This window comes from Syngnathus floridae, chromosome 6 (genome assembly GCF_059516105.1).
Source record: "Syngnathus floridae isolate MCC-2025c chromosome 6, RoL_Sflo_1.0, whole genome shotgun sequence".
Classification (NCBI taxonomy): domain Eukaryota; kingdom Metazoa; phylum Chordata; class Actinopteri; order Syngnathiformes; family Syngnathidae; genus Syngnathus; species Syngnathus floridae.
The window spans coordinates 17986859-18004074 of NC_142418.1; the positions used below are offsets into that span (position 1 = coordinate 17986859).

A 17216-nucleotide genomic window follows, 5' to 3' on the forward strand; every position below is an offset into this window, starting at 1 on the left:
CCTCGGCCTGCTAAGTTTAGCTTCACAGCTTGCATGGTCGCACTAAGCCTTTTTTGGGGCTTGTGGTGTGCCAAAGTAGATTTACCTTCAATAACCATTTAATAAAGCTCTATCCATTAGGCTGCCGGCTGCATTAATCCTGATTACGGGATGCGCGGCAGAGGAAAAGGGTCTATGTGTCAAGTATGCCATCGAGTGATTTATATCCCCGGTTGGGATGTGTGTCTTGTCAGTCGCCGCTGAGCAGAGTGAGCGGAGAAGAAGCGCTCAGCCATGTGCAACTTGTGACTTCGGCTTGATTTCACAGTGGCTTCCTGGTGCTGATGTTGGCCTTGACCTCTTACGGCTGCTTCCAGTATCTTCAACATGGACCCCAAGGGCCCCAGTGGCACCTTCAAGAGATCCTCCCTGAAACGCAGCACGTCAGGCTCGCAGAAGGTAGGAAACTGTCAATGAATGCCTTTTACGTTCAATCTGGAAGTGCTTTAGTTTGACAGATATGAAATGAATGCTTTTGTGATAGCACATGCCGCATTGGCACCAGTCCACGCAGCCGTCCGTCTCAACCAATCACATTTTGTGTGCGGCCATTCACATGTTGTGCACCGCAACCCCCTGCAAGCAAAACGTTAAGTGAAGCTGAGCGAGCTTCAAGTAAGAGCCGCTCGCTGCTTTAATCCTACATAATGGCCCAGTATGGCGAGCACGGAAGATTAAAGTCCTGTGATATGTTTTTGTAAAGTCTGCTTTCATGTGATTACCACTATTTATACGTTCTTGAAAACAACCGGTGCGCTTTGGGATTTTGGATAGGAAATAATGCTCCCGCTTCGGACTGGGGTGTGTTCCAGGATTATATAGCTCAAGCATCTAGTCTGAGAAATAATCATTTGGAAAGAAAAACAGAATATGTATTTATAAAAAAAATAAGAGATTTTTCTGCCCTGGCTGAATATCACAAAAAGTAGCATACATTTCCACAATTGTTCATACATCTGCCAAATCTTTAGTGTTTTTTTTATTTTTCAATTAATAATTTATATATTTTGATGTTCACACCACAGCTCTTTATCCTCTAAAAATTTAGCTGGGCTGAGTATTAAAAACCCGAGCAATTTACTTATTAATTTAAAAATGAGGTCATCCACAAAAGAAAAAAAATATGACTTTCATCTCTAGTTTGACTTATTTTGTGTAAATGCAATAATATCATAATTTAATGAATTCTCAAAATAGAACAATAAATGATTTCTTTATTTTGCAGTCATGTCTTAACAAACATGCTCTGTTTCATAAGATCAGATGTGAGTCAGCACAACTCATATCATCCATAGCCTCAAGTGAGAGCGCCACTGAGCTGTCCTCAATTTCCCATTCCATATTTTAATGTAAGAGCACAAGTCCTTTTAAATGCTCCACAATTGCCCATTGTATTGATGAGATCACATGACTGCATCAGGCCCAAGTCAGCAGAGAGCTGATGCCTTTAGGCCAGAGGTCAGCATTAGGACTAATAAAAAATGTTGGGAATTCATTTTTAATGTTTCAAAAAAAATAGGAACATTTATATCCGAACACAATTCAAAAATGTTGAAAGAATATTCAAAACTGGGCAAATTATTTCTCCTATTTTGCCTAATTGTAAAATATTTAAAATGTCGCTTAAATGAAAAATACATTTCGCTTTCGAATATATGCCAATTATTAATCCTTAAATCAGCTTCTTCATCCATTTTTCATTCATAAATGTGCAATATAATCTTTCTCTTTTGATTAAAATAAATCAGGATGCCAATTGAACAAGTTGTCTCTCAAAAGGTTAATAGGCGGCTACTCCCTCTTTGGCCCCAACATTCCTTAGAAGGAGTAGCCGCTTAAAAACGTCTTATGACTGCGTCAACTGGCGAGGCTAATCAGCAACATGTCGCTCATGTGATAGCTAACTGGATTTTCAAACCCCGTATGACAATCGAGTACATTTACAGCGAGTGAAAACAGCTCATTTCACAGTTAACGCAAAGTTGTTTACCACGAGATCCAGCCCGTATCTCGTGGGGCGAATCTCTCCTCCCCCAAACGCCGTGAAAGACACAAGACACCTTTTTGTGTGGGCCTTCGTGGGATCCCATGTGGTTCTGAAGTATTCCTTAAACAGTCCACACAGGTTTCCTTCCCTTCACGCCGCATCAAACTCCAAGCACGTTGTCGTTAAGCGGCAAAGTCGAGCAATTAGCGGCTTTTATCTCCAACCCTGGTGACATCACATTCCACAAATCCTTTATGACCAATTTCATTCTTCTTTAGCCACTTGTTCACACACAAAAAGCAACATAAGAAAAATAGAGGAAGCTCCTTAATATTTATTTTTCCACAATATTTGTGATTCCTGGCTTAACGTGGAATTGTCACTGCAGTGGAACAAATTGGCTGTGATCTTTCTGGCTAAGCTGCGGCTGGGTCAGGAGACCTGCCTGGCCCATGTGACTGTGCAACACACAAAGGCAAGTTGAAGAGAATATTGCATGGTGTAAATACTGTAAAAAGTTCGATACATTTCTTTGTAGTTTTATCTTAAAACAGTTCAATTGCTTTTTGCGGTCAATGACACAGTCGTGGTAGAAGTTCCACATTCAACAAATCCTCCAAAAAAAGAAGCCTGGGTCTGAATGTTTTTTGATTTCTAAAGTGCTCATAAAAACGTGTGAAATTTCAATCCATCCACAAGGAGCCATTGTTTCCGAACGGCCGCATGTTTGAAATGAATGTTGTTTATTGTGCCGAGGCTTGTCTTAATTCCTGTTAATTTTCCCCGTGTGACACAAATGTGATCTGGCCGAATATCCAAATCTTGAAGGTTTTTCGTTAAGCGCTCGGAGGCAGCTGCTTGGAGTTTTCATTCGTAAGTGCGTCACGTCGGCCAAAGCCTGAAGAAAATGTGTTTTGTTTTCTTTTGCGCCCCACTCCTGATCACGTGTTTAGTTAGAGGCATCAATTTGTCATTTCAGTCCCCCCCCCAAAAAAAACTCCTAAAAGGAATGCTGGTGCGACCATTTCATGTAAGGAATGTTTGAAACTATCTCCGACTTTTTGCTTCTTAACTTCCAACTCAGCTTCTGCTTTCATCTGCTTATTTAAGCAAGGCCTTAAAGTGCTTTTAATTTGGCAGCCCAAACGCCATCATTTGTCAAAACAATACGCTCCAAAACAAGCATATATGTCCGATATTGCGGCGAGCGTTTGGCGTGATCTATTCCGCCACCCCAACAAGGTGGAAATCGAAATTAACTGCAATTACGATTGAATGAACTTGCCCTCAGCTGGAGAGCAAGTCGCGTCTTAACGAGGCGCCCTCTGAAAGAATGCCCGAATCCAATTCTCTCAATTATGCAAATTTGGGTTGAAATAAGTAGCTGGAAATGATGGGCGAAAGTGGGGGGGGTCTTGTTTTCAAATGAAAAGTCTCGTCGCGGCGCACAAACAAGCGTCTTCTTCCACACGGGTGCGAGGGCAAACACAAAAAAAAAGTTTGAACAAATTTGGAGATTAGGGGCCGCTTATCAAAGTAGATTTATTGTGCCTTGTTCAAATACCCTGTGGGCATGGGCAAGAGAAGGGGGTCATGGGACTCCCAAAAGGATTACCTTGAACTGGAGTCATGAGACTGGGCCGAACAAAGAGCCCGCTCACATGCTCATCATATTAGCCGGCCCTCATAAAGTGAACAAGTGTCATGTCCTGTCCGGGATTCAGTCAGACTGCAGCCTCGGCAGCGGCAGCAGCAACGCTCCAGCTCCAGCTCCAGCTCACTTTTCAGCTTCTCAGACCTTGAAGGTTTTATGTAAGTGGAAATATGATTTTAAATTTTATTTGGTTTTTAATTTTTTTTTTTTTATTTAGATCTGACCTGATGGCTAGAAAGTGATTTTTTTTTGTGGGTGAGCAACCGGTTGTTATTGATTCATTTACACTGAGAATGAAGAAAAAAATTCTTACCTTTTATTTGTCTTAATTGTTTTTGCGCTACTAAAAATGAATTACAATGTTTTAATTGAAAAAAAAAATTGGTAAAAAAAAACAAACTCCAAGGCTAGACTGTTGCAATCTATTAATTTAATTATTAATATTCCAATATTCAATGAGAATAAAGGAGCGGGGGTTTCAAAATACTAGTCAGCATAAAACTTCATCGTAGATAACCAAGTCATGTAAATTCTGACTATAGTTCTATTTATAGAACTATATAAAGAAGTGATTATTCTGCCAGTGTACTTTTCTTGCCCGAGTCCTTTTTGCTGGGATGAAAGCAAAGAACAGTAGCAGCACTCGTGATTTCAAATCACAAGGCATCAGCAAGAATTCATTCGTTGTGTCTTTCAGTCACACTCACATGATCTTAAAAGTTAAACTGAGAGGGAAAAAAACTATTTAGTATAGGACAACTGTAGAAGCTAATGAAGTTCTTTTTTTTTTTACTGTTTTTGCTGCTGCTGCTGCTGCCAACGCTTTTCCTGGAAAGCGGAGCTCCCACTGCTCCACTTTTAATTACTCATTCACACCCGACAATGGCACAATTTTTTTTTTGCTTGGCTCAGGTTATTTTCGGCTCTGAACTGGAAAGGCATCAGAGGACAAGCAGTTTTCGGATGCAATTTATGGCCGATTGCTTTTGTTCTGTGACAAAGAGTGATGCAAAGGCTTTTTTTTTTTTGGTCTATTTTTTTTTTTCTTAGGCGCAGCGAGTTTGGATTGAGAGGACGTTTCTGAAAAGAGAATGCGTTCACATCTTTCCCACCAAGGACACCACCAGGTAATATAGTGCTTTTCAAAATATGGTATTTGTAATTAGAAAAAACTTTTGGTGGAATTAAAAAATTACATTTGGTGGCTTAGCTTATTCTTTTTTTTTATGGCCAATTATGCCCCAACACTGTGACCTAGACCAAAAAAATTTTTTCCATCTGACTGATCTTGAATCTTGTCACACATTCCCTTTTAGATGTTCATGCGGTCAGCTGACAACGCAGCATGTGGCCATTCCGCCCGGCGCCAACTCTTTGGAGGAGGCCCACCAGCTCGTGCAGATCGACACCCCCAAAGACAAATGGAGCGTGATCAAACACACCAGGACCTACCCGACGGATTCCTACGGCGTGATCGAATTCCAGGGCGGAGGCTTCATCAACAAGGCCATGGTGAGAAGAACCGGCTTTTACGAAAGTCGTGATTCTCGTGACTCAAATTCCCCTCCTCTCCGCAATAGTACATCCGAGTGTCCTACGACACCAAACCGGACAACCTGCTACATTTGATGGTGAAGGACTGGCAGTTGGAGCTGCCCACGTTACTCATCTCGGTGCACGGAGGCCTGCAGAACTTTGACCTTCAGCCCAAACTCAAGCAGGTTTTCGGCAAAGGTCTGATTAAAGCGGCCGTCACCACGGGCGCTTGGATCTTCACGGGCGGGGTCAACACAGGTGAGGCCGATGGTGCATCATTCCGTTTACTGGTCACTTAACAAATAACTATTAGTGCCATTAGAAGATTAGCCCTGCACTCAACTGTTATTATATAATGCTGCTGCAATTTCCTGCCTGGGAGGGGGAGGGGGGGGGGTCGAACACTACAATTAAGAGCTTTGAGTGCACATCCAACCATTTCACGTTCACTGAGGTGCACTCAGAGAAATTACCCGCTTTTTTTAAATTGCTCCAAATATTTTCATTTATTAAAACTGGAGAAAAAGAGCAGTTTTTTTTGCACTTTGTGTTTTTCTTAGGTGTGATCCGTCATGTGGGCGACGCCTTAAAGGACCATTCCTCCAAGTCACGAGGAAAAGTGTGCGCCATCGGAATCGCCCCGTGGGGCATCCTGGAGAACAAAGAAGACCTCATTGGGAAAGATGTGAGCATCTAAAAGCGGAATCCATCAAACAATGGGGAAACTTGATTCATGAGATCTTCTCCTTTCAGGTGACCAGACCCTACCAGACGATGGCCAACCCGCTGAGCAAGCTGGCCGTGCTCAACAACAGCCACTCGCACTTCATCTTGACGGACAACGGCACCTGCGGCAAGTACGGCTCGGAGGTCAAGCTGCGCCGCCTGCTGGAGAAGCACATCTCCTTGCAGAAGATCAACACCCGTAAGTGATGCCGGGCACATCTGGGGAGGGGGGGGATTCATCTTCTCACCACGCGTTGGATACGGAGAGCCTCCTCTGTGACCCATGGGCTTCCCTTTGTCATCCTATGCCTGGAGCTCGGATAAGGCAGGGACAGCAAAGGGATGCTCAGCTGTCACCACAGACTTCGCTCGCTCTCCTTTCGTTGCGTGCGTCCTCACATCAATATCCCACTCGCTATGTTCCATCTTCTACTTCACGTTTAAGAAAATGGTGTGTTTTACAGGTCTGGGCCAGGGTGTCCCACTAGTGTGTCTGATAGTTGAAGGAGGTCCGAACGTGATCTCCATCGCTCTGGAGAGTCTGCGAGATGAGCCTCCCATCCCGGTGGTGGTGTGCGACGGCAGTGGCCGCGCCTCTGACATTATTTCCTTTGCACATAAGTTCTCCGAGGATGGAGGGTGAGTATTTACTGTACATCAAGGGCCGTCACAAAGTTATTGAAACATTAACCAAAAAATATTTAAAATTATTAAATTGTGACCAACGATATCTTTAAAAAAAAACAGCCAGGCGATAAAGCAGTGAATCATCTTTATTCATTGGGACATTATGAAAATAAATGTTGTTATATTATAGTGTGTGTAATGTAGTAATGTAGAAAAACCACACAGCCCGTGTCAATTTTTATTTATGCTGCGGGCCGCATAACGTGGATGAAGGGCCGCAAATGGCCCCCAGACCATAGTTTGGAATTGGTACAATTGGCCTTTCGATCACCTCCAACTTGAAGCTCCTCCCCCAGGCTGGTTAACGACGACGTGCGAGACCAACTGCTGGTGACCATTCAGAAGACGTTCAACTACAGCAAGAGTCAGTCGCAGCAAATCCTGCTCATGGTGATGGAATGTATGAAGAAGAGGGAACTGGTGAGTAAGGTGACCCACCCGCAATGTCGTTTAAAAGTCAATTGTACCTCAATAAACATGGATGTCAAGCACTGGGTCTCCATGCTCATTCATCCGCTCATCCGTGTATTTTTTTTTTCAATTAACATATTGAATCAACCTAATCCCCACCACCTGCTTGTCATTTCTCCTCGCCGTGCTCATGCGTGACATGTGAAATAATCCGCATCATCCTCATGCATCATGTCAAAGGTTGCAAAGTGGCGACCCGGCCAGCGCTGTGAAGAAAGTGCTTTTAATCCCAAAAAATGTTCTTCCAACGTGTCAATGAAGCGCTTGCCAGTGATGTGATTAGTTAAATCTGCACGCTCCGTCCATTTGCTTGGGAAAGATACAAGTATACTTTAGCCTCATCCAGTCACAGTAAGCATGCACTACAAAACAGATGGAAGATCCATCTCCATAATCCTTACTCGGGTTCCTCTCAGCCCAGAGTGCCATCGCAGTGTCACCAGAGAGCCTAATGCCCTCACAAACCCAGATAAGCAATTTATAAACACTTTTTCTTTTTTTAGATTACCGTTACCACAGCCAACTCTTTCTCTTGATAACGTTTTATGTCATGTGACCCAAATTAGAAATTGAGCTTTTTAAGTCTCATGACCTACAGGTGATTGTCTGGTGTCACAAGTGTAATCTGTTCATCCTAAAATGCATCCCTGGTGAGCAGATGGCAAAAAAAAAGACCATGTGTGTCATTTCATGATGCCAGCATGTCCCAAGTATGTTTTTTTTGTCTTGTGGGGCAAAGGTCAAGTGCAGGCCGGAGAGTTGTTTGTCACCGCAAAGCTCCCGTTAATTCTAAATGAAGACAGCACGGCATGTCTGCCTCACAGCCAAGAGCTTCTGAGATTTAATCTCCTCTGGATATTCTGAAAAGTCTCTTCTGTATTAAAATCCTCAAAATAAACATTTCTGGAAATGATCCACCACTTTGCAACCCAAATTGCATTTTCATCGAATCAATTCTTTCCGTCCTATTTCCCTCTCAGCGCCTTTCATTTTTTTCCAAATGATCTTTGCTTCTTCACAAATAGATCACTGTTTTTCGGATGGGTTCCGAAGGTCAGCAAGATATCGAAATGGCCATTCTTACAGCTTTGTTAAAAGGTACCATTAAAGATCAACGCGTCGGGTCTTGCCGCGTGGTTCCTTTTATTTTCTTGCATGTGTAGCCCGTTTTTTTTTATCTCACGTCAGGCACGAACGCTTCGGCGGCCGACCAGCTCAGTTTGGCTCTGGCCTGGAACCGAGTGGACATTGCTCGCAATCACATCTTTGTTTACGGACATAATTTACCTGTGAGTGGTGCGAGGCTCAAATAATTACATTAATGCATTTAAATTTTAAAATTTGATTATGTTAATTTCCAGCACAAAAATAAATCCAATTTTAAAGTTGTACACACAAAATTTACTCCGATTGACTTTGTCTTGTGCGGTCAGCCTGCCGGCGCCATTGCCAACACAACGGCGCTGGCCCCGGTCCAGGAGAAGCAGAAAAGCCCCGCCAGTGCCCCTCGCAATAAAACCAGGGGCAAGAAAGGAAAGGGCAAAGGAAAAGCAAAACCTGAACCTCCAGAGGAAACAGATCCGCGCAAGTTGGAGCTCATTCGTTGGGTAAAAGACTTTTAAAAAAAAACAGCCACTTCAGATTTTTAGATTTGTAAATATGAACAATATATTTTTTTGTTTTATCAGGTGAATTCTCTGGAGCAGGCCATGATGGATGCGTTGGTGTTGGATAGAGTTGACTTTGTCAAGCTGCTTCTTGAAAATGGTGTCAATATTCACCACTTCCTCACCATTCCAAGACTGGAGGAGTTGTACAATACGGTGGGCCCGTGTGAAACTTTTATTTTAAACAGCAAAGCGAGTGTAATTGTGGTTGTAGTTTGCATAAAAATAAATGGACTTTTTTTTTTTTTTAAGAAACTTGGCCCTGCAAATACTCTGCATGCTGTAGTTAGGGATGTCAAAAAGGTAATTTTGATTGTTTTCTAATCATATAGGTTATTTTTATTGTTTAGTATATTTGGTGCATGTGTGTTTAAAGTTGATTTCATCCATTTTGTCTGTTTTTTTTTCTGCAGGGAAACCTTCCTCCAGATTACCAAATCACCTTGATTGACATTGGCCTGGTGCTGGAGTACCTCATGGGTGGAGCTTACAGAAGTAATTACACCAGAAAGGCTTTCCGCAACCTCTACAATACTCTGTATGGACTTAAAAGGGTGCGTATGAAAATTAAAACTGGCGTTTGGAATCATTTGACTGTTTGATACCAAATGTGGTCTTTTTTTTCTCAGCCCAAAGCCCTCAAGCTTCTCGGGATGGAGGTGAGGCACCCATTTGCTGGCAAAGCACACAAATGACGTCATCAAATGAAAACATGACAGCAAAAATGTCTTGATTTATGCACTAGGATGACGAACCTCGAACGAAAGGCAAGAAAAAGGCTAAAAAGAAAAAGGAGGAAGAAGTGGACATTGACGTCGATGACCCGGAGGTGTGTCGCTTCCAGTTTCCCTTCCACGAGTTGATGTTGTGGGCAGTACTGATGAAACGCCAGAAGATGTCGCTCTTTCTTTGGCAACGTGGGGAGGAGGCCATGGCCAAGGCACTGGTGGCCTGCAAACTCTTCAAGGCCATGGCACACGAGTGCTCTGAGAGTGAGCTCGTGGATGACATCTCCCAAGACCTGGAGAACAACTCAAAGTTAGTGTCATGATTTGATTTTTAATCTTACGCTGAAAGGCCATTTCTGATTGGGTAAAATCCTCAGATGCTGATCATGTTGTTCTTCTATGTAGAGAATTTGGCCAGCTGGCCTACGAGCTGCTGGACCAGTCGTACAAGCACGACGAGCAGGTGGCCATGAAGCTGCTGACCTACGAGTTGGTGAACTGGAGCAACTCCACCTGTCTGAAGTTGGCGGTGGCCGCCAAGCAGCGAGACTTCATCGCCCACACGTGCAGCCAGATGTTGCTCACGGACATGTGGATGGGCTGCCTGAGGATCGGCAAGAACCCAGGCCTCAAGGTATAGCTCACCAAATAAATCAAATATTAAACACTAATCTCACCTGATGTGTTTTGAAAATCATCAGGTCATTTTGGGAATCATTTTTCCTCCGCTGATTCTTCTGCTGGATTTCCGTATCGGGGATGACGCGTCCTACAATGCGCCCGGAGGCAAAGAAGAAGGAAAAGAGAAAGAGGATGACACCAAATCCAGCAAGGTGCATCTCCAAACTATTGTGTTTCATTCTTTCTGCTGCACAAAAACATAAATGTGCGTAATTTGGAATGAAATACATTTTGCGTTTTGAATATTTTTTTAAATGCAGCTGCTTTAAATCTCATAAATGTGTCTAATGATAATAAAATATATTAAAATGATACTATTTTTGTAGGTCACTGTTTATATTTAGGGGAAACTTAGTAAAGTCAAATGTCTTGTTTTTGTGCGTTTTAGGACCCCAATGACGCCGTTTCCCGGAAGGGGGATGAAGAGGAAGGCAATGCCAACGTCCGCAAAATCCCCATTGGCAAACGATTATTTGAGTTTTATGATGCACCTTTCACTAAATTTTGGTTCAACACAGTAAGTTTTATTTTTTATTTATTTTAGGTTCACAGAAAGCAAAATGCTGGGAAACAAATTTGCACAATTGTTGATGAGGGTTTTTTTTTTCCTTTTGTGCTATTTTTTTTTTTATTAGATATGCTATCTGGGCTACCTGATGTTATACAACTACATCATTTTGGTCAAGATGGAACGATGGCCATCCTTACAAGAGTGGACCGTCATCGCTTACATCCTTACACTCGGCAGTGAAAAAATCAGACAGGTAAACTCAATCGAGTACCATCTTGAAAGATCTCTAGTAGACTCCATTTTTTGTCAAAATGACAAAAATGGATTTAGCCCATTGTTGCCAGTGGCTCATTGATGTCATTCCTTTTGAAGATCTTGATGTCAGAGCCCGGTAAGCTGAAACAGAAGATCAGCGTGTGGCTGGAGGAGTACTGGAACATCACGGACCTGGTGGCCATCTGCACCTTCCTCCTGGGTCTGATGTTGAGGCTCCAGCACGAACCCTACATGGGCTACGGAAGAGTCATTTACTGCATCGACATCATCTTCTGGTACATCCGCGTCCTGGACATCTTCGGCGTCAACAAATACCTGGGACCCTACGTGATGATGATCGGAAAGATGGTAAGTCTGTCGAACACGGCGAAGTCACGGCGGCTCCGTTTTGCGACATGCGTTTGCGTTTCTTGCAGATGATCGATATGATGTATTTTGTGGTCATCATGCTGGTGGTGCTCATGAGCTTCGGGGTGGCCCGCCAAGCCATCCTGCACCCCGACGAGGAGCCCACGTGGCGCTTGGCTCGGAATATTTTCTATATGCCCTACTGGATGATCTATGGAGAGGTTTTTGCCGACTCGATAGACCGTAAGACTAGAATTCATAGTAAGATTCTGTTTCCTGATTCTGGGCAGATGATCACAGATTCATGTGTATGTGTTGTGATGGGTTGTCAATTCTTGATGGTGGCGATCGAGTGCTTTTCAGAAGGCCGAGTCTTACCTCATTTCGATATTAATAATCATTTTGTTGCTGCTAGTGTGTTTTAATTTCTTGAGGTAGTGGCGGTGAAAATTATAAGAAATAAAATGACTTCTGTATATAGCGAATCTATTTCTAACACGATTTTCATTTAATGAATTGAACCACTAAAATGAATGTATTTTTCCATTCTAAATTGTTAATATGCACCTGGTAATTTGTTTAAATTGATAAGATAGGTATCATTTCACAAACATGATCATCTGCCTCAAGTTTTTTGTTTTTCTTGCCTCTTCTGTCAGGGTGAAGACAGTCGTTGATGAAATTACATTTTAAAACATGTTCTTCTTACAATAATGGGGGCTCTGCTAAATTCGAGCACAGTCCAGTCTTACTTGGAGAGCAGCTTGATCATGACAGAAGGATGATGATGTGTAAAATGATCACTGATTGCTTTATTTAACATCTTTGATGGGTCTGCTTTTTTCTTTAGTCTATGCAATGGAAATCAACCGTGAGTAGTCTTCCAGACAAATTTTAATCAATTCTAATAAGATGGCCAGTATTAACGGTGTGGCTCTTTTCACAGCTCCGTGTGGTGAACATTTATACGATGAAGACGGGAAGAAGTTGCCGCCGTGCATCCCCGGCGCCTGGCTCACACCTGCTATCATGGCCTGCTACCTTCTCGTGGCCAATATTCTCCTGGTCAACCTGCTCATTGCTGTCTTCAAGTAAATACACTTCAAAATTATCTACTTACACAGATAGATATGTAAATATTCTCTATATTCTATATTCTCTTTCCACAGCAATACCTTCTTTGAGGTCAAGTCCATCTCCAACCAAGTGTGGAAGTTTCAGCGCTATCAGTTAATCATGACATTCCACGACCGGCCCATTCTGCCCCCGCCGCTCATCATCTTCAGCCACCTCTACATCCTCTTCAGCCGGCTCTTTCGACGTTGCGCCAGGAAGAAGCAAGACGGAGAACTCGACGAGAAGGACCGCGGCCTCAGTCAGTGCACACGTGTATATCTTGTCACTTGCAGCTATAATCATTTTAATTGTACAAATTACTTTTGTCAAAGAGCTAAGATTGAATCCAGAGGAGCTAAAGAACCTGTACGAGTTTGAGGAACAGTGCGTGGAGGAATACTTTCGGGAAAAGGAAGACGAGCAGCAGTCCTCGAGCGACGAGCGCATTAAGGTTACCTCGGAAAGGTGAGCCCGTGTTTCGCAATTACAGCAAAACGTGTTCCCATCCTCAAAAAAGTAAAATTGCATGTCGTGATGCCAATTTCAATTTGATGAACTGTTCGCACACACATCGCTCATAATCCCTCTGGTGCTCCTCAGAGTTGAGAACATGTCCATGCGTCTGGAAGAGGTCAACGAGAGGGAGAACACCATGAAAGCCTCCCTGCAAACGGTGGATCTCCGCCTGGCCCAACTGGAGGAGATCCACGGTCGAATGGCGATGGCCTTGGAGAAGCTGGCCGGGTTGGATAAGCTCGAGCTGACCAGGACTCATTCTCGCAATTCGTCGGTGTGCGATCCCTCCTCTCTGGTTCGCCAGGGTAGCATCAACAGCGCTGATGGTTACAGTCTCTACCGCTTCCACATGGACATGGAGGAGTTCGCCAGCAAGCAGAAGGACACAGAGGAACCGGCGAAAAGTGGCCTGGAAAGACAGAAGAGTCAAGCTTCCAGCACGTGCGCGCTGAACGTCAAGGAGGGCGCTCAGACCTTGGAAGTCGGCCTGAGTAGAAGCAGACCGGGCTCTTGCGTGGACATCCTCATATCGCCTTGCGAACCCAAGCAGGTGTCTGCGGGCTCGAGCAGCGAAACTTTAACCAACAAGGAGCTACTCGGAAGCTCGCAGCTGTTGGATCGAATCGCCGACAAGAACAGACTCAAACCGTCCTCCCCGCCCAAACGGACCAAATCCCTGAGACACTATCCGGTCGAAGAACCGGCCTGTTCTCCTCTGACAAAGAGGAGGAGCATGAGCACCATCATCATCAGCCCACCCGATGAAACCGAGGAGCCCGCCAAAAAGGCCCAACTGCCTCCCACGACTTCCTCCTCCCCAAAAAGGACCAAATCGTTACGCCACGTCCCCACCGAGACCCCGAACGAAACGTCCCCGGTTACAAAACGGAGGGCGATGAGCAGCATTATTTACAGTCCGGCCGAGGTGCTCGATGACGAGCTTCACGCTCAAGACTACACGTCCTTCGTGGAGCAAGCCGCCAAAACTCCCAACGAGTGGCCCGCTGACCTGGAATACACTCTGCACACCAGCCCGGTCGGTCACATGCCGAAAGTGTCAACAGTCAGAAGAACCATCCAGCAGTTTCAGAGCACCACTGCCGGCGTGGAGCTGAAAGAAATGGACGGGATCCGTCCGGTTCCGATCGAAAGCGAAGGAACTCCGCAGCAGCTCACGGACGAGCAGATCAAGACGAGGGTGAAGAGAAACATGTCCGACGGCGCTCAGTATCTGAGCGTCGCCGAGGATAGGTTCCTGGCCTCGCACAGATCTCTGAGCTGGAACGCCAAGGATCGCAAAGCTAAAAGCAAGAGAGCATCCAGTAGCGAGAGGAAACCCGAGGATGAGTGTGGAGGAGCCACGCACAAGATGGAGGATGGCGCTCCTGAAAAGGAATGACATCTGAAAAGTCGGGAAACAATTCATCAAACCACAATTGTCACTGTGAGGGCAACGAGGAGAACAAGAAGAGCACAATTATTAGAAGAAAGTCCAAAATACGACTAAATCACTTTTTAATGTATGGAGGAAAGATGTCCCTGTTTCTGAAAACACCCAAACAAGCTTTCCTCAAGTCTTTTAATGTGGAAAAAAAAAACCTTCCGAATGTCAACATATATATATATTGCACCGTGACATGTACAACAATCACTTTCAGAAGCATCTTCTCTTCAGGTAGTGCTTAATATTACAACATGCAAATACTGACAATGGCATCACAACAATGGAGTCACTGCCTCTCATCACAGGAAGTGGAACTCTTCTATTTTGTCAGTGATTAATTAATAAAGTTAAAAAACAAACACATGGAGTTTGTACATTGTCTAGTCAGTCTAATGCCTTCAGGTCTGGGTCATTTTCATATTTGATTAATAATGGTAATACAGTGAGTATTTTACGGATTATTTGAATTGTTTCCATTCAAAATATTATTCAAGCTTTCAGTCCCCCCCCAAAAAAGTGTATATTGTTTATTGCTTATACATTCCACATTCGCATCTTTAATCTTTGCCACTCTTGTAGCAATCAATACACCAAAGGGATCTGCGCAGCCATTTTGCAATCGCGCAGTAGCGGACATCAAAATACATTTCTGGTTAACTTCAACCTATGAATACCTCAAATGTTATTTTAATAACTTACTGAAATGTTTTTAAGCATGACAAAAGCAACATGAAAAAAAATTCACATTTTTTTGCACGTGTTTTTACCATGAACGATCAAATTGTATGAAAATGACCCATAGATATAAATTTACATACACACACACACACACACACAAATACAATCATTGCTGGGACTTGATATGTATGTCGCACAGCGTCCTCGTGGTCAATATGGCACAAGGTCAAAAAAAGTAGTGCTACAAAGTGAAACGAGTTAAGTGTTTGTTATTGTACACGTATGTAAGAACACAAGTTGAATAACTGAGGTAAAGGCAAAACAGAAAACGGACTCCTGGGCTACAAACAAGCCATGGCCTACCGTTGTAGGTTCAGGCCCCCGGTTCCGTGTCTTCAATCGGGACGAGCCCTCGTGCGGGGGGAAGCGGTCCGCTCACGCTGAGGGTGAGAAGCCCCTCCCCCTTCCAAAGTCACATTGAGAAGCAATGAGCCCTCTCAAAAAGAGCAAGGTCACAGCACGCCCTAGATGAGCGAACACTTGAGGAATTTGATCCTCTTGGATTTTTTCTCGGAGATCTTGATCGTTTTGCCCGATCCACCAGCAGTGTTGTCAGTCTATTAAGAAAACAATAAGTCATATTTGTGTCCACCAAAAGTTTCATGTCAAAAGCACTTACTGTCTTGGAGCTCAGATTGTGCAGAATGTCTCTTCCCATGGTATAAAAGGCCTGATTCAAATCACAAAAAAATACAATTCATGACCTCAAATTAGGAAAAAAATTGAGAATCATTTCCTCCGCCATATCATACTTCAAAATGTCAAGATTGTAAAAGTTGACCGACCTCTTCTACATTTAGACTTGTCTTTGCGCTGGTTTCCAGGAACTTGACACCATAATCAATGGCCAGCTAAAGAGGAAAAACAACATGGCGGTGTTTTGATGACCATGCATATTGAATGTATTTGAGTTCCTTCTAATGACTTGGGGACTGACTCACTTTTTCACCCCTGTCTTTGGACACCTGCCGCCTGTCACTCATGTCACATTTGTTTCCCAGGACCATCTTCTCCACGTCGGATGAGGCGTGCTGCGAGTCGGAAAGTTGAAGGCAAAATTAATCACAATTCTTAACGACGTGCATCTCTTAATTTTAATGTTGCTCAGACATTTAGGAAATACAAATTCATCCACAGCTCACCTCTTCAATATTCCTGATCCAGTTTTTAATGTTTTCAAACGACTTCTCGTTGGAGATGTCGTAGACCAGCATGATCCCCTGAGAGGAGGACAATGACAAATCATTGTTCCTTCGTCCAGCTTCTCCACATTCCAGCACAGTGAGTGAGGACTTACCATGGCTCCTCTGTAGTAAGCTGTCGTGATGGTGCGAAAGCGTTCTTGGCCTGCAGTGTCCCTGAGTGAAAACAAAGATCTGCATCCATTTTTTTTCCCCCCCAAAAATTAAAATCAAATGACACTTACCATATTTGAAGTTTAACCCTCTTTCCGTCCAGCTCAATTGTTCTGATTTTGAAGTCTATTCCTGCAGTAAAATGAACAGATTTGTCAGAAAACTGCAGGAGTGGATCTTCATTATTTTCTTTTGGATGCATATTGTTTCAAATGTGGAACATCTCAGCTCATTTAACTAACCTTGATCCATGTGAAATCTGGGCTTGTTTGATGGATAGCTCAATAGAATGTATCTCACACCCATTGTCTTTTTTTTCCCCATGCAATCAATCTCTGCCCTTGTGTACCCGATGCACGCTAATACACAACCCGTGTTGTGTTATTACATATGTAACCCGTGCTTTATTATTATTATTATTATTATGATTGTAACTGACAGGCGAGTGCGGTCTACTCACCTATGGTGGATATGAAGGTGGTATTAAAGGAGTCTTCGCTGAACCGAAAGAGAAGGCACGTCTTGCCCACCCCGCTGTCGCCAATGAGCAACAGTTTAAAGAGGTAATCGTACGTCTTCGCCATTGCGTGAAGGACACACGACGAGATTTGGGTCAATAATTGGGAATACTGGGCCGGCCGGGAGGGATCCCCTGTCTTTTGGGTCCTCAGCTGTCCTAGCGGGTCTGGCGGTTGGCCAATGCAGAGATGAGTGACGTCATGCTGCGCGCTGCATT

At 43.7% G+C, this 17216-nt stretch overlaps 2 protein-coding genes across 9 annotated transcripts in view; one reads left to right on the forward strand and one right to left on the reverse strand.

Moving 5' to 3' along the window:
- Positions 1–14750, forward strand: part of trpm1b (transient receptor potential cation channel, subfamily M, member 1b) — a 26827-nt gene extending 12077 nt beyond the window's left edge. For 4 of the 8 annotated variants that reach the window (XM_088377571.1, XM_088377573.1, XM_088377575.1 and 1 more), the window contains 27 exons: positions 308–438; positions 4731–4807; positions 4997–5192; positions 5261–5474; positions 5777–5901; positions 5970–6141; positions 6407–6581; positions 6926–7049; positions 8126–8198; positions 8289–8389; positions 8534–8707; positions 8789–8923; positions 9020–9070; positions 9181–9321; positions 9397–9426; positions 9513–9805; positions 9901–10129; positions 10197–10328; positions 10565–10693; positions 10812–10940; positions 11060–11311; positions 11380–11572; positions 12162–12182; positions 12258–12402; positions 12481–12686; positions 12760–12892; positions 13028–14750. In XM_088377571.1, coding sequence (XP_088233697.1) covers positions 367–438; positions 4731–4807; positions 4997–5192; positions 5261–5474; positions 5777–5901; positions 5970–6141; positions 6407–6581; positions 6926–7049; positions 8126–8198; positions 8289–8389; positions 8534–8707; positions 8789–8923; positions 9020–9070; positions 9181–9321; positions 9397–9426; positions 9513–9805; positions 9901–10129; positions 10197–10328; positions 10565–10693; positions 10812–10940; positions 11060–11311; positions 11380–11572; positions 12162–12182; positions 12258–12402; positions 12481–12686; positions 12760–12892; positions 13028–14342 — 5037 coding nt within the window. In that variant the 5' untranslated portion in view covers positions 308–366 and the 3' untranslated portion in view covers positions 14343–14750. Of the gene's footprint in view, positions 1–233; positions 439–2534; positions 3839–4730; positions 4808–4996; positions 5193–5260; positions 5475–5776; positions 5902–5969; positions 6142–6406; positions 6582–6925; positions 7050–8125; positions 8199–8288; positions 8390–8533; positions 8708–8788; positions 8924–9019; positions 9071–9180; positions 9322–9396; positions 9427–9512; positions 9806–9900; positions 10130–10196; positions 10329–10564; positions 10694–10811; positions 10941–11059; positions 11312–11379; positions 11573–12161; positions 12183–12257; positions 12403–12480; positions 12687–12759; positions 12893–13027 lie in introns of those variants that run through there. The other 4 variants (XM_088377572.1, XM_088377576.1, XM_088377578.1 and 1 more) reach the window with 4 other exon arrangements.
- LOC148397046 (ras-related protein Rab-8B) lies at positions 14529–17202 on the reverse strand. The gene is made up of 8 exons (XM_088377603.1): positions 16941–17202; positions 16552–16612; positions 16423–16483; positions 16268–16345; positions 16067–16156; positions 15911–15976; positions 15745–15795; positions 14529–15682 (listed from the first exon to the last, which is right to left on the reverse strand). The coding sequence occupies exons 1-8, from the start codon at positions 17062–17064 to the stop codon at positions 15590–15592; spliced, it is 624 nt and encodes a 207-aa protein (XP_088233729.1). The 5' UTR covers positions 17065–17202; the 3' UTR covers positions 14529–15589.
- Between the last annotated feature and the right edge of the window lie 14 nt (positions 17203–17216).

What these genes read in the sequence shown, in the direction of transcription:
- LOC148397046 (XM_088377603.1), bottom strand. Translation starts at nt 17,064, where the DNA reads ATGGCGAAGACGTACGATTACCTCTTTAAACTGTTGCTCATTGGCGAC. An exon ending in GGATCAGGAATATTGAAGAG is followed by an intron (nt 16,157 to 16,267) that starts GTGAGCTGTGGA and finishes TCCGACTCGCAG; the next exon opens with CACGCCTCATCCGACGTGGA. An exon ending in CAAGTCTAAATGTAGAAGAG is followed by an intron (nt 15,796 to 15,910) that starts GTCGGTCAACTT and finishes GATTTGAATCAG; the next exon opens with GCCTTTTATACCATGGGAAG.